This window comes from Mastigoproctus giganteus, chromosome 12, assembly GCF_048544385.1.
Source record: "Mastigoproctus giganteus isolate SK-2022 chromosome 12, ASM4854438v1, whole genome shotgun sequence".
Taxonomy (NCBI): Eukaryota; Metazoa; Arthropoda; class Arachnida; order Uropygi; family Thelyphonidae; genus Mastigoproctus; species Mastigoproctus giganteus.
In genome coordinates this window covers 6,056,918-6,070,890 of record NC_143586.1, presented here as the reverse complement: position 1 = coordinate 6,070,890, position 13,973 = coordinate 6,056,918, and the positions used below count along the sequence as shown (strand labels likewise).

At 35.1% G+C, this 13,973-nt stretch overlaps 1 protein-coding gene across 2 annotated transcripts in view; it reads right to left on the bottom strand.

Annotated features, from left to right (window-relative positions):
* Positions 1-1,106: 1,106 nt before the first annotated feature.
* Vps20 (vacuolar protein sorting 20) overlaps positions 1,107-13,973 on the bottom strand; it is a 50,140-nt gene continuing 37,273 nt past the window's right edge. For both annotated transcript variants that reach the window (XM_090386053.1, XM_090386055.1), the window contains exons 6-7: positions 8,771-8,933; positions 1,107-1,484 (exon numbers count right to left, since the gene is read on the bottom strand). In XM_090386053.1, coding sequence (XP_090242179.1) covers positions 1,426-1,484; positions 8,771-8,933 — 222 coding nt within the window. In that variant the 3' untranslated portion in view covers positions 1,107-1,425. The remainder of the gene's footprint in view (positions 1,485-8,770; positions 8,934-13,973) is intronic.

Below are 13,973 nucleotides of genomic sequence, written 5' to 3'. Positions count from 1 at the left end.
TAAACAGCATGCTGTGCCAATTAAGTGACGTAAACCCTGGCTATTTTCTTGATTGGTTTTTGTTTTTTAAGATTTGCCCCAAATAAACAGCTGCCCCGATTAACCGGTAGCTCAAATAACCAGAATCCACTGTATTAATAAAAAAAATTATCGAAATCCAAATGAAATAAGAAATCAGTTTTTGCTGTTGTTAAATGTAATTTATTTTAAAATAATTTTACGCATCATTATGATATGATTACCTATATTGCTATAATACCACTAAGTAAACAAATACTAAACAGTTTGAAACCCAGTCCTTCCTTTAAGAAATAACAAACTTTGTTCCAAATGAGTGAATTTTCTTGAATGATTCTAACAAAATGAAATCAATTATACAAGGAAGAATAGTTCAATTAGAGACCTGTTCTTAATTAAAAAAAAATAATAATAATGTCTCCAATTAATTTTCATAATTCGCAATAATTTTTAAATAATCTTTTTAATTTAAAAACCTCTAGACATTATTTTCTAAAATATTTAACTAGCACATATATATATTTTTTTTTAATAATGAAAATAATTGAAGGTTTATGTTATAATTAAATGATTGCTGTGATGTTTTCATTCCCAATAAATTGATGTGTTTTGACAGTAACTTTGCATAAACTTTTAAAAACTGCTAAACCCTTTCTTTCTTTCTTTTAAAGGCCTCAGACTTTCAGTTACCACATTATTATTATTATTTAAATATCAATTAATATCCTAATGTAAAATAGAAGCAGCATTTCATGTTTCTGGCACAAATGTTCTAAAAGTTTACTAAAAACATATTTGGTATCAAATAAATTCCTTTAAAATACTTTTAAAAAATTAGAAACATTTGAAAAATTTTGTTTTTTGATTAATTTCAAGGTACAAAAACTTTCAATCTGAAAAAAATTGAACTATCATAATTTCATTCTAGGTGCGTACAATTCATAAAAATTAGCAGCTTATGCAAAATACCTTAAAACTATTGACCACATGACTCAATTTTATATCTGGCTGAAATTTAATCTGCAGTCTAATTTTTTTTTAAAAATTAAATAACACTGTAGCAATAAAATAAGATAACTACTAAGATAATAAGATTACTACTAAACTCTGTGTACTGCATCAATGTGTCTATATTTCATTAAACATTACCTATTATAACAGTTTGAGCACGATGAAAAAGTTTCAATTAAAATATACTTTCTTATACATTTTTATCAAAATTACCACATTTATACAATGGAATTACAGTAATAAGTTGTAGTCATGCTGAAAACATCATTTCATTCTTTTGTTGGATAATACATAGTCCAGGGAACTAAGGTGTAATATAAACATATTCATATGTAGTGGTTTTTCCAGCAGGAAGAAACACCATTATAAGTCTGCTAAAGAAAGATGTGTGTATTGCTAAGAAGCTTCAACCAACTGCCTTGGTTTATGATGCTTCTGTTTTTCTCTTGCTGGTCCTGTAACAAAAAAAAAAAAAAAAACCAATAATTATTATTATTTAAATAAGTAAAGCCAAAATAACTGCAAAATTAATGCGAATATTGAAGGAAACTTCTACAACTATAAGTTGTAGAAGTCCATGTTTTTCTATATAAACATGGACATTCAAATTTGATACCCTTTTTTATTTTAACTGATTTTCTTAACAAACATAATATCCATTAAGAACACAAATTCCATTAAAATCAAATGATATTAATGTCAATAAATGAATGCAATAATTTCTGGACAATTTTTTTGAAATTATACTGGCAATAAGAAAATATTTTTACCTGCAACAACAACAATTAGACAAATATGAGTAAAAGTTAAGTTTTAACTCCTTTCAGAGCCACTTCCACTATTTTGCAGTGGTGGCACGTATGATATATGATAAAGAGACAACTGGAACAAATGTGAGTATGTTGATCTTATCAAGTGACATTCTCCCACATATTTTTTATAGTCATTTTTTGATGGCAAGCAAGCAAATAATACAAGACAATTCTTTCTTCTACACATTAAGCACAGAAGGGGGAATTGCCATTGATAAAGTTCATATCCAAGCTTTAGTCAACTTACATGCACTTCATACTACCAATAAAGTGCATATACACTAGTGAATATAATTAAGATACAGTTTAAATTACAAACTTAATCTTTGTAAGCTGACTGTAAATTGTACACACATTCTGATGTATAAATATTGGTATTTCTGAACAGAGCAGTCTGGCCAAGTAATACTCAGTTTGCTGTGCATGAGAGAGAGAGAGAGAGAGATGTCAGCAGGATAGAAGCAGACAGAACATGGGTGTCCAACTATTTTTTTTTTGGTTAGAGGCCAAAAAAAAGCTAAAATGCTGAAGGTTGTGGAATGCACGGGTCTCTGTGGGAAGTGGTTAGGAGAAGTTCCTTACCACTAATTATGCATTTTATCAAATCAAAATTTAATTTTTGTTATCAACATGTATATTTAACAATATAATTATTTTACATTTGATAATTAAATAAAAGCAAACAGTTATTACATAACACTAATAATATTATATGGTTATACTAATACTGATAACTGTTTGATTTTACTGAAATATGAAAATATTTCAAAAAATGGCATACTTTAGCCAAGTATAGCATTATAATATAACATACTTCTGCAACAAATAACATCAACTTATATCCATTATTGTCATTTATTCTTTAAATTTGAAATTATATATATAATGGCTGATTTTTTTATACTACAGTTGAAAAAACCTGGAATAAAGAAGAATAAAAGAACTGGCTCTGAGACAAAATTAATATAGAATGAAGAAAACTCTTTTCATTAGAATAGTGAAAATCAAGCAAGTAGTGGAGTCACTATGTTTTTCCACTATTTCCACCAGTAATACTAATTACATTTTTGCAATTAGTATCAGTAATGGAAAAATGATGCAAGAAAGCATGTACAGCATCAGGAAAAAAAAAAAAAAAAAAAATCCACTTCATCCATCCCTTCTAATAATTTGTCATCATCAGCCATTTTCAATCCACTGCAGGATGAAGGCCTCTCCAGCAACTTTCCAGTTCCTTCTGTTTTGAGCACTGGCCATCCATTTACTACCCACAAACTCATGAATTTCATCTATCCATCTCCGCCTTTGTCTTCCAGGTTTTCTTCTAGTTCCTCTTGGGTACCATTCTGTTATTTTCGTAGTCCATCTATCATCATGTCTTCGAGGTATGTGTCCTGCCCAAGACCATTTTACTTCTTTAGTTTTGATAAGAATGTCCTTTACTTGAGTTTTCTGCCTAATCAATGTGTTTCTCTTCTTATCTAACAGTCTGATTCCCAATGTAATTCGTTCCATTCTTCGCTGTGTAGTTCTCAGCTTCTCTTCCATTCTTTTGGTGAGTGACCAAGTTTCACTTCCATAAGTCATGGTGGGGAGTATACATTGATTCATTATTTTACGTTTCAGCCAAACTGGGATATTGCTCTTCAGTATGCGACTATAATTCCTGAATGCTATCCATCCAAAATCTATTCTTCTCTTGACTTCCAGCCATTTATCATTATTACAGCTAATAACTTGTCCTAGATAAGTATATGACTCCACCTTTTCAATTACTGCTCCTTCAATCATTATTTCTCTTTCTGTGGCATACTTGTTCATCATTACTTTTGTTTTAGCCATATTCATCTTTAGTCCAAAATCCTTACTAACTGTGCATAACTGATTAAGATTTTCCTCTATTTCTTTGGGATCGTGGCTTATGACCACAATGTCATCTGCAAATCGTAAATGGTTTAGGTACTCTCCATTCACACTGACTCCTTTCTGCGACCAGTCTAATCTTCTGAAAGCTTCCTCAAGGGCAGCAGTAAACAGCTTCGGAGATATTGTCTCCTTCTTGAACTCCTTTCTCGATTTTAAATTTCCTACTGTCTTTGTCTAGTCTAATAAAGGAGGTAGCATTCTCATATATTTTCTTCAAAATCATAATATGCGGGGTATCTATGCCTTGTCTTTCCAGTGCCCGAAACATTGCCTTATGCTGTATGGAGTCAAATGCCTTTTCATAATCCACAAATGCCAGGCATAATGATGTTTTTTATTCATTTGCTTTCTCCATTAGCTGTGATATTACGTGAAGTTGATCCATAGCTGAGAATCCTGTCCTAAAGCCAGCTTGCTCTTTCGGTTGATTCTCATCAAGTATTCTTTCTAATCTGTTAGTAATGACCCTTGTGAACAACTTGTAGATGTGGGATAACAAGCTAATTGGTCTATAATTTCCAATTTCTGATTTATCTCCTTTTTTATGCAGCAAAACTATGATTGCATTATTCCACTGCTTAGGTGTCACACCTTTTCTAATGCACTTTGTGAAGAGCCTTGCCAGTTTTTGTGTTGTCTCTTCCTCCCAATTTTAATAACTCTACAATAACTTCATCTTCCCCTGGGGCTTTCTGATTCTTCATTTTCTTCAATGCATGTTCTACCTCATCAGGAAGAATATCGGGGTATGTCGTATGTGTTGCTACTTCGCAATCCACCTTCCCCACTGCTGGCATCATTCCCTCGCTCCTTGTATAATTCTCTATAGTAGTCTTCTGCTATTTGAATTATGCCTTCTCTGCTGTTTATAAGTACACTATCGCTATTCTTCAGTTTCAGTATCATTTGTCTTTCCGTATTACTGTTCATGGCTGCTGATTTAAATCCTTTGTTTTCCCTTAATGCTTGTTCTACTTTTCTTGTGTTAAATCTTCTTATGTCCTCTCCGAGTCTCATTCTAATGGCTTTGCATAACTCAGTATACTCAATTTTCTCCCTGTCAGTGTTTTCCTTGCTCTTCATTTGTCATCTTTGATTCATCATGACAAGTGTTTCTTGACTAATTTTTTCTTCTTTGGATTTCTTTTTCCCTATAGGTTTCTTGGGCTTTATCACTTCCAGAAAGTTGTAATATTCCTCGTCAATATCTTGGTCCTGAGCAGTCTGCAGAAGCTCAAACTTGTTCTTAAGTTCCAGTACATACTGCTTTTTCTCCTCTTCTGTTATCTCAAAGACCTTTGTATTATTTACTCCAGTCAGTTTTTTCCTTTCCTTTCCTACATCTATATCAAGTAGTAGTAGTAGTAGTTGTGGCACATGATGCAAGAAAGCAAGTGTAGCAGCTTATGCAGCATCAGCCAAAAAAAAAAAAATCACACCATTCCCTCCAAATAAATGCCTGTCCAGTTCCTCCTTAAATTTATTTAACCTATCAACTTCCACAACGACAGATAGAAGTTTGTTCCAGCAATTAACCACCCGCTGGCTAAAGGCAAATTTCCGCACATCTATTCTATATCTGTCCTTTCTTAATTTGAACTTGTGTCCCCGTAGGTTCGTAATCTGAACAAGTGGAAGGATCCCATCAGAATTCAGCATGCTCAACCCATTCAAGGCCTTATAGACCTCAATCAGATCACCGCGCAGGTGCCTAGTCTCCAGCCACTGCAATTTGCAGAACTTAAGCCTCTCTTGGTAAGAGAATCCCTTCATTCCCCTCACCAATCGTGTTGCTCTTCTCTGTACACGCTCAAGCAAATCTACATCCTTCCTAAAATGAGGCCTCCAGACCTGTACACAGTACTCAAGTGCACATCTTACAATTCTGTGATCACTTCCAACATTTACCTTATTCAGGAGGGTAACATCATTCATAATATATCTTCTGTTAGTGAGGATGAAGTCGATTTCATTAGTTGTTAATCAATTTGGACTCTTCATTTTTGTCCACTTTCTGTTCACCCTTTTCTTGAAAAAAAGTGTTCATTACTGACAGTCTTTGAGATTCTGCAAATTCCACAAGTCTTTCACCTCTTTCATTTCTTTCACCCATAATTTGTCAATCCTTCCTTATTTTTATTTTAACTACCCACTTCCACAACACCAAATGAAAGTTTTTTTTTCCAGCAATCACTTGTTGGCTGAGAGCAAATTTTCACATATCTATCCCACAACCATCCTTTTTCAATTTAAATTTATGTCCCATTGTGTACATGTGTCAACTAAGAAAGAGTAAGGATATCTTCAATACTCAGTTTGCTCAACACATTTAGAACCTTAAACGCTTCAATTGGCTCTCCTTGCAATTTCTTTCATGTAATTTTCCAGATGGTTCATTTGCAGAATTCATATTTTTCACAGTAAGAGTATCCTTTTTTTCCCCCTTTTGTGTGTAAGAGTATCCTTTTGTGTCCCTAACTAATCTTACTGCTCTTCTATGAGCAATGAGATTAGTTGGGACTTCAAAGTGTTCAGACATAATTATATCATTCTTAATTGTTGTTGTTATTTGGTTTTTAGGAGCATGAGCAACCAAGGCCATATTGCTCCGGGGATATGTGGTAGTCATTCCTGACCTTTCCGCATCCTCCGTATTTGGTGGCTCACGGGCTCAAACCCCGGTCTAATCAAGAAGCATGTGCTACGCACTGCTGCTCCTGCCCACCTGGCTATGGAGGCGCCATCATTCTTAAAACGAGGCTTCCAAACTATGCAGTACTCAACATGCAACCTAGCCATTTCCATATACAACATGATAATTACCACTCTTCTGGCAAAATTCCTGTATATCATTGAAAGAATCCCTATGAACTGTCCTAGCAGCCTGTTTGCACTGCTCAGGGAAATTCATGCTGGACTGTAGAATTACCAATTAGTATTTATCATTCTCCACTACATTTAGCATGAGGCACCTCTGTAGCCAGGTGGGCAGGAACAGCACTGCATAGCACAGGCTTCTTGATAAGGCCGGGGTTCGAGTCCGTGACCACCAAATACAGAGGATGCGGAAAGGTCAGGGAATGACCACCGCATATCCCCGGAGCAATATGGCCTTAGCTGCTAATGCTCCTAAAAACCAAATAACAACAACAACATTTAGCATGATACAACCTAACTAGGATGTTATTCTGGGATTAATGCTAACCGAATGGAGTACCTTGCATTTATCCAGATCTTGGTTAAGTAGCAAACAGTGATTACTTTCATCAATCGCCTTTCCCACCTTTGTATCATGAATCATATTCATTAATCAGTGAAATGTCATGAATGAAATCTCCATCCATTCAGTGCAAATTTTAATTTCAAGAACAAGAAAAAAATCACAGAGGGTTAAATCTGAAAAATATAGATAGTGAGAAACCATAGCCATGACGCTCTTGGCCAGAAATTGTTGCAAATTTTCTGGCCAATTCAGGCTAACACTAGCAAGCTCTATTTGAATGTCAATTATATCAAAACATTGATCATGTTTTGATATAGTTGAGATATACAGTAAACCCCCACTATTCGCGGTTTTGCGTATTCGCGATTGCTGATTTAATATAAAATGAAACCTAAAAAAATGTGAATTTTAAATCGCCGTGAACATTTTCTGCCATAAAAAACATGGGCGTGGCTAAAATTATTTTTCCCGGTCAAAACAGCGCTCAGTGGGTGGGAGGGGTGACAAAATCGCGAGCATGAATGTTTCTCGTTAATCCTTGTTCGGTATGTGCTATGCGCTTGTCATGGAAGGTTTCGTCATTTGCTTTTAATTTATATGCTTATAAATTGAATAAATTTATCAATTTATAAATTGATATGCTTACAAAAGTGAAAAATCTACCGTTTTGCATAGTAGTATAAACAGACTTTTGTTAGTATAAACAGACTTTTTCGAGTGTGTTAACGGAAGAAAGTGACTTTATTGTGGAAAAATTGTTTTCTAACCCGTACAAAAATATGGCTACGAATAACAAGGGAATTGTGAAAAGATCAAAGAAGGTGATGACATTAGAGAGTAAAATTGAGTTATTAGACAAAATTTCTAATGGTGAAAGTGTCTCGTCAGTGGCGAAACATTGTAAAATCAATAAGTCAACGGTACGATCAATCAAGAAATCGGAAATTTGCTCTGTAACTCGTGATGTTAAATTAGAAAAAATGGAAAAAGCTTTAAATCTGTGGATAGAAGACCGAACTCAAAATAAAATTCCCTTAAATTCACTCATCTTTCGTGAAAAGGCAAAACACCTTTATCAACACTTTAGCGAAACTGGTGATAGAACTGGCGGGATAAGTTTTTAGCTATAGCAAAGGCGCTGGATTGAAAGATTTTTTGAAATTTCTAATAAATATTACATTTAATATTAAATTGTTTCTTATTTTCATTTCGATTCCTTATGCTTGCATTTCACTACGTACTGTCTATGTACATAGTCATATTATGAAGGTACATATAATACATACATAGACAAAATTTTAGACTAGTTTTTCTTATATATTTCATACGTTGGAACGGAACCCCTTTATTACTATAGGAGCCATAACTCAGTATTTGTGTTTTCGGTATTCGCGGCATTTCTCAGGAACGTAACCCCAGTGAATAGCGGGGGTTTACTGTACCATGAAAATTTCAGAAAAACAGCATGCTGAAGGTTGGCTATTAAATCACAGCAGTCCTGATCAGTGTGTTCAATTCATGATGTTTTGCAGACAGAAAAAAACTGTAGGTTACACTGAAGGAGATCAAAGAACAGAGGCTCTGGATATACTTCTAACAATGGCAGAACTGCTGGACTAACTGTATCAATTCTCAATGGGACTATCTTAGAGGGTGATAGCATGGAATGCTCAGTGATGTATTTTAAAATAAAGTCAAAAAACCTTTTTATCCCCTCTTGTACTGTTATTTAAAAAAATGTTATTTCATAAATTAAATTAAGTAATATAAAGCATCTCACTTGTTGGTTCTTCTTCTGGTACCTCTGGTAAAATTGGCTGTTCTTCCATTTCTTCATCTTTCACAGGATGAGGCAAACTTTCTTCAATGATTGCATCTAGTTCTGCTCTAACAGCATCTTCATCCTCATCAGTCAAGGAACCACTCAGAAGTTCATCAATTTCCTGAATATTAAATTATTTTTAATATAACAATTAAAGGACATTTCTTGAATCATGCAAGTATACAGTAATTCTTTCTTGAATCATGTAAATATACGGTGATGCTTTCTTCAAACATGTAAGTATAAAATGATTCTTGCACGAATCATGCAAGTAATACTGAATTGTTTTCTTTCTGCATTCATGCAGAAAGAAAAAAAACTTCACCGTATACATTTCAGGATTCTTGTGCAGCACAAATGATTTATTAACATTTTGGTATCTAAAATATTAATAATTTAATAAATAAATTCAAATTTAGAAGACCATATCTCTTCTTATGGTAAAAATATATCTACCAAAAAACAATACACGCTGCCTAGAGTCCTGTAATGATGAAACGTTTTAACCCCAATTGAAAGTATATCAATTTATTATATATAAAAATATAAGGTATATCTATTTAAAGTGGAGAGTCACTTGAATTTTCATTAATTCTGACAATAGTTTATGGTGGTTCAAAATAGGTAAATATAGATAATGGATTGTTTCTCTACATCTAGCCTATTAAATATGCTATATAAAAAAATAAATAAAAAATGCAACCAACAATTTTTTGAACTCGCTTCAGGGTTCCGATTTCAAGTCAAAAAAACCTAAGAACAAACTAAATATTTACAATTTGCCCACAGAAAACATTCTATCTGTGGCACATTGGCTTCTGTGGCCATATTGCACCTCCCAAGGTTTTTGCATTTTCTACTCTGATGCAAGCCTGAGGCGGGATTCGAACCTGCGACCTTTGGGTTGCCAGGAAGGCACTTTTACCCATCCGGCTAGCCCGGTAGGCCAAAGGGGGTTTCAAAAGGTGACACAAGTAACTACAGACCTGTTAGTTTAACTTGTGTTCCGGGGAAAATAATGGAATCACTGGTTAAAGAAGCATTGCAGGATCATTTAGACAAGACTGCAGTAAGAGTTAAGACACAGCATAGGTTTGTTAAAGTGAGGTCTTGTCTGACCAATTTGATTGGATACTATGATGTGGTCACAAAGAAACTAAATGCCAAAAATAATTTTGATATCATATACTTGAATTTCAAGAAAGCTTTTGATATTGTTGCATATGGAAGACTGCTGTACAAATTGGAGAGGTATGGCATTAAGAGTAAGTTGCTACAATGGATAAAGGGATGGTTGAATGGGAGATGACAGAGAGTGGTAATCAATGGACACTGCTCTTCATGGACAAATGTTATTATTGGAGTTCCCCAGGGTTCGGTGTTGGGCCCATTGTTGTTTTGTATATTTATCAATGGTATTGATGAAGGTATATCAGGTTTAATGTCTAAGTTTGCAGATGATACAAAGGTTGGCAGGGTTGTTAATGACAGTAAAGACAGTATGCTACTCCAACTGGCTCTAGATAAGTTGGGAAAATGGGCTGAGAAGTGGCAACTGAAGTTTAACATTGACAAATGCAAAGTACTCCACTTAGCAATAAGCGAAGAGAAACATACCAACTGTGTGGTACTACACTCAGGGAAATAGAAGGTAAAAAAGATTTGAGGTAATTGTGCAGTCAAATATGAAGTTTGCTGAGCAGTACAGATCGGCTGCCAGGGCAGGTAATGGAAGACTTGTTAATAATATATAGGAATTTTGCTAGCAGGGACAGGGAGGTGATTATCCCATTATACAAGGCAATGGTCAGACCACACCTAGAGTACTGTGTACAGGTCCGGAGGCCTCATTTTAGGAAGGATGTAGAGCTGCTAGAACGAGTACGAAGAAGGGCAACAAATTTGGCGAGGGGAACAAAGGGGCGCTCTTACCAAGAACGGCTTAAGTTCTGCAAATTGCAGCGCCTGGAGAGTAAGAACCTGCAAGGTGATCTGATTGAGTTGTATAACACCTTGAATGGGTTCAGCAAGCTGAATGCTGATGGGATTCTTTCTCCTGCTCAGACTAAGAGCCTGAGGAGGCACAGTTTGAAATTGAGGAAAGATAGTTGTAGAATAGATATGCGGAAATTTGCATTTAGCCAGCAGGTAGTTGATTGGTGGAACAGGTTTCCATCTTTTGTTGTGGAAGCGAATAGCCTAAATAAATTTAAGGCTGAGCTGGACAGGCATTTGGAACGAATGGAGGGTTTTTTTTTTTTTGGCTGATGCTGCATAATCTTGCTTTCTTGCATCGTATGCCTCTACTAATACTAATGCCACTGAGGGAATCAGTGTAAATTATTGCAAGTTCAATAATCATACTAAGTGCTAACATGGTGGCATAAAGTTGAGCAGTGAAGACACCGAATGCTAATAGTAGTGTGGCCATAAATGTACATGAAGGAAAAACAGCTGCAGCACATACAATACTGTCAGTTTTCAATCCATCGGTATACATTTTACAGGCATGGGAGTTAAGAGTAGCACAAGCTGAGTGCAAATGTCTGATGTTGTATGGAGATATGACATTCTTCCCCCACTGGAGAAAACTTGTATCATGGGAGACAGAAACATATGTCCAAGGTGGAACAGGTGCAGTTGTGTTCTGAAAAATATCAGCTAAATCAATATTCCAACTGTGAATAAGATCTTTGATCCTGAATGTAGCAGGTCGATTTTCGGGGGGCTTATTCTCATAGAAAGAATCCCACTGAAGTGTGATAAAGATGCTGCCAACTGTTGTGCGATGGAAGACTCTGGATATTAGAAGTATAGAAAAGCAACAATGTTTTCCTACGAAGATGTAATGGACGATTGTGGGTTTCAATATAAAGACTTTGCACTGGAGAAGTCCTGAATGCTACCAGTGCAATCCTCAGAGCACTGTGCTGAGTGACATTTAGCTGTTCTAATGTTCTTTTCCTAGCTGGGTCATATATGGGAGAACCATAATCTAAGCGTGAACGGATCAGAGACTTGAAGAGGTGAAGTAAGGAGTACCGATCAGCTTCCCATGACATGAATGAGACTGACTGAAGCATGTTCAACTGTTTTAGACAAGTAGTTCATAGATATGTGCTTGGAAGTTAAGCTTACTATCTAATATCAGGGCCAGAAATCTAATACTGTTTACTACTGGTATCGGACTATTGTTTAGCTGTAGTTCAGGATAAGGGTGGTGAGCACGTTGCTTACAAAAGTGAGTGGTGGTAGACTTCTGTTCAGCTAGTCGATATCCGTTGCTTGACATCCAGGATTCAATTCTGTTGATGGCAAGTTGGAGTTTACATTCAATGATGTTCATGCTTTGTGACTGGCAGGAGATGGCAAGGTCATCCACATACATATAAGCCTCCATAATTTTGGGGATGTCTCTGGTTATGCTGTTGACTCGAATTGCAAATAATGTTGTGCTGAGTATATATCCGTGTGGTACTCCTTCTTCCTGAACATGGGAAGAAGACAATACATTCTGATAGAGGACCTGATTATAAGTGAGTCCATGTTGTATTGAATTTACATATTTGGTTGTAAGCTGATATTTGACTGTTAGAAACCACCAATCTGAAGGACGTAACTACAAATAATGATTGTTATTATATGTGAACGAGCAAAAATAGATAAAAAAAAGATATAGTAATCATATACATTTTTTTGGATGCTGGAAGTAAAGATTTCACTTAAGTTTTTTGGAGTTCTATTGCTATGAACAAAAATTCACACACAACCAAGCCCACACACGTAAATTTCAAAAATACCTGCACTCTTATCATTATCAATTAAAAAAAAAAAAAAAATCATTATTATTATTAGCTACATGGTGCAAGGAAGCTTGAGGCTTATGCTGCACCATCCAACAAAAAAAAAAAAAAAATTCCCCGGAGTTACCCTGCATGTGAGTGAGTGAGAGAGAGAGAGAGAGAGAGTCAAAAGTAGAAAGGAATCACCAAGAAAGAGAAGAATGATGATATCCAGCTCAGGACACTGGAAGTGCCAAGCCCATACTCACCAGATGTGAGCCCCCATTGATAAGATTGTGAAAATAACAAGACATGCATTTTGACAATGAAATAACCATCTGATATGAATACAGTCAGTTCTGCTATAACGCGGTACATGTGTTCCTAAAAATCTCTGCGTTATGGTATTTTGCACATTAAAACAGGGCTTATGGGAAAAATAGGATGGGGAAGAGCACTCAAAAAAAAAAAAAAAAAAAAAAAGTTCAGTGTGGTAAGTAAAACAAAAACCCAATAAAATTGCTAACACAGGTTTAAACATCTTAAATTTCTAATAAATAAATAAATATATATTATAGTAAATATAGCACTGTAATATATACATACTAATTGATATTTCAGTTCACTGATATTTTTTTTTTATTGTAAAATTTAAAACAGTAAAAAAGATAAGCAATCAATCACAACACGCACAAATTGCATGAGTGAGATACACAATAACAATTTTGCACATTAAAAAAAGGAAGCTTAAAAAACAGGAATGAAGAAAAGATTCTGAAAATTTATTTATGTTTTTATATGATTGATGATTTCATGGAAGGGGAAACGCATTTCACCATTATAATGTAAAAACCCACAGAATTCCAGCTATTATCACAAATGCAGTAAGATCGAGTTTACTACCCATTTATAATTAGATTTCCCTAACAGAAAAGCCCAATAAACTGGGAACTGAAAATTGTTTTTATTGTTTTATGGTAGTGACTCCATAATGTGTTCCTCCGCTCATGAAATTTCTGTTTGAGCTAAAAAATGTGAAGTCCTGAAAACACGAGTCAGCCTACAATATCATCTATTATCTTGTGAATACAGAGAATGACAACGGTGTGTCTCCGACCAATACAACTACAGTAAATGGGAAATATAGCTCTCACGCGTTTGACATTTTTTAAGCTTCATAAACTTGTACGTATTGCTGCGCAGGTCGCTATGTTCAGCTTGGTGCCAGGTTTTGCGTTAAACTGCCTGATGTTACTCACAGATGAAATTGCGCATGAGCCAATGCAAAAATTGCATTATACTCGCATTGTTCCCTAATATATCAGTCGAGCAAATTCGCAATGCCAAAATGCATGTTATAGCAGAACTGACTGTACTTG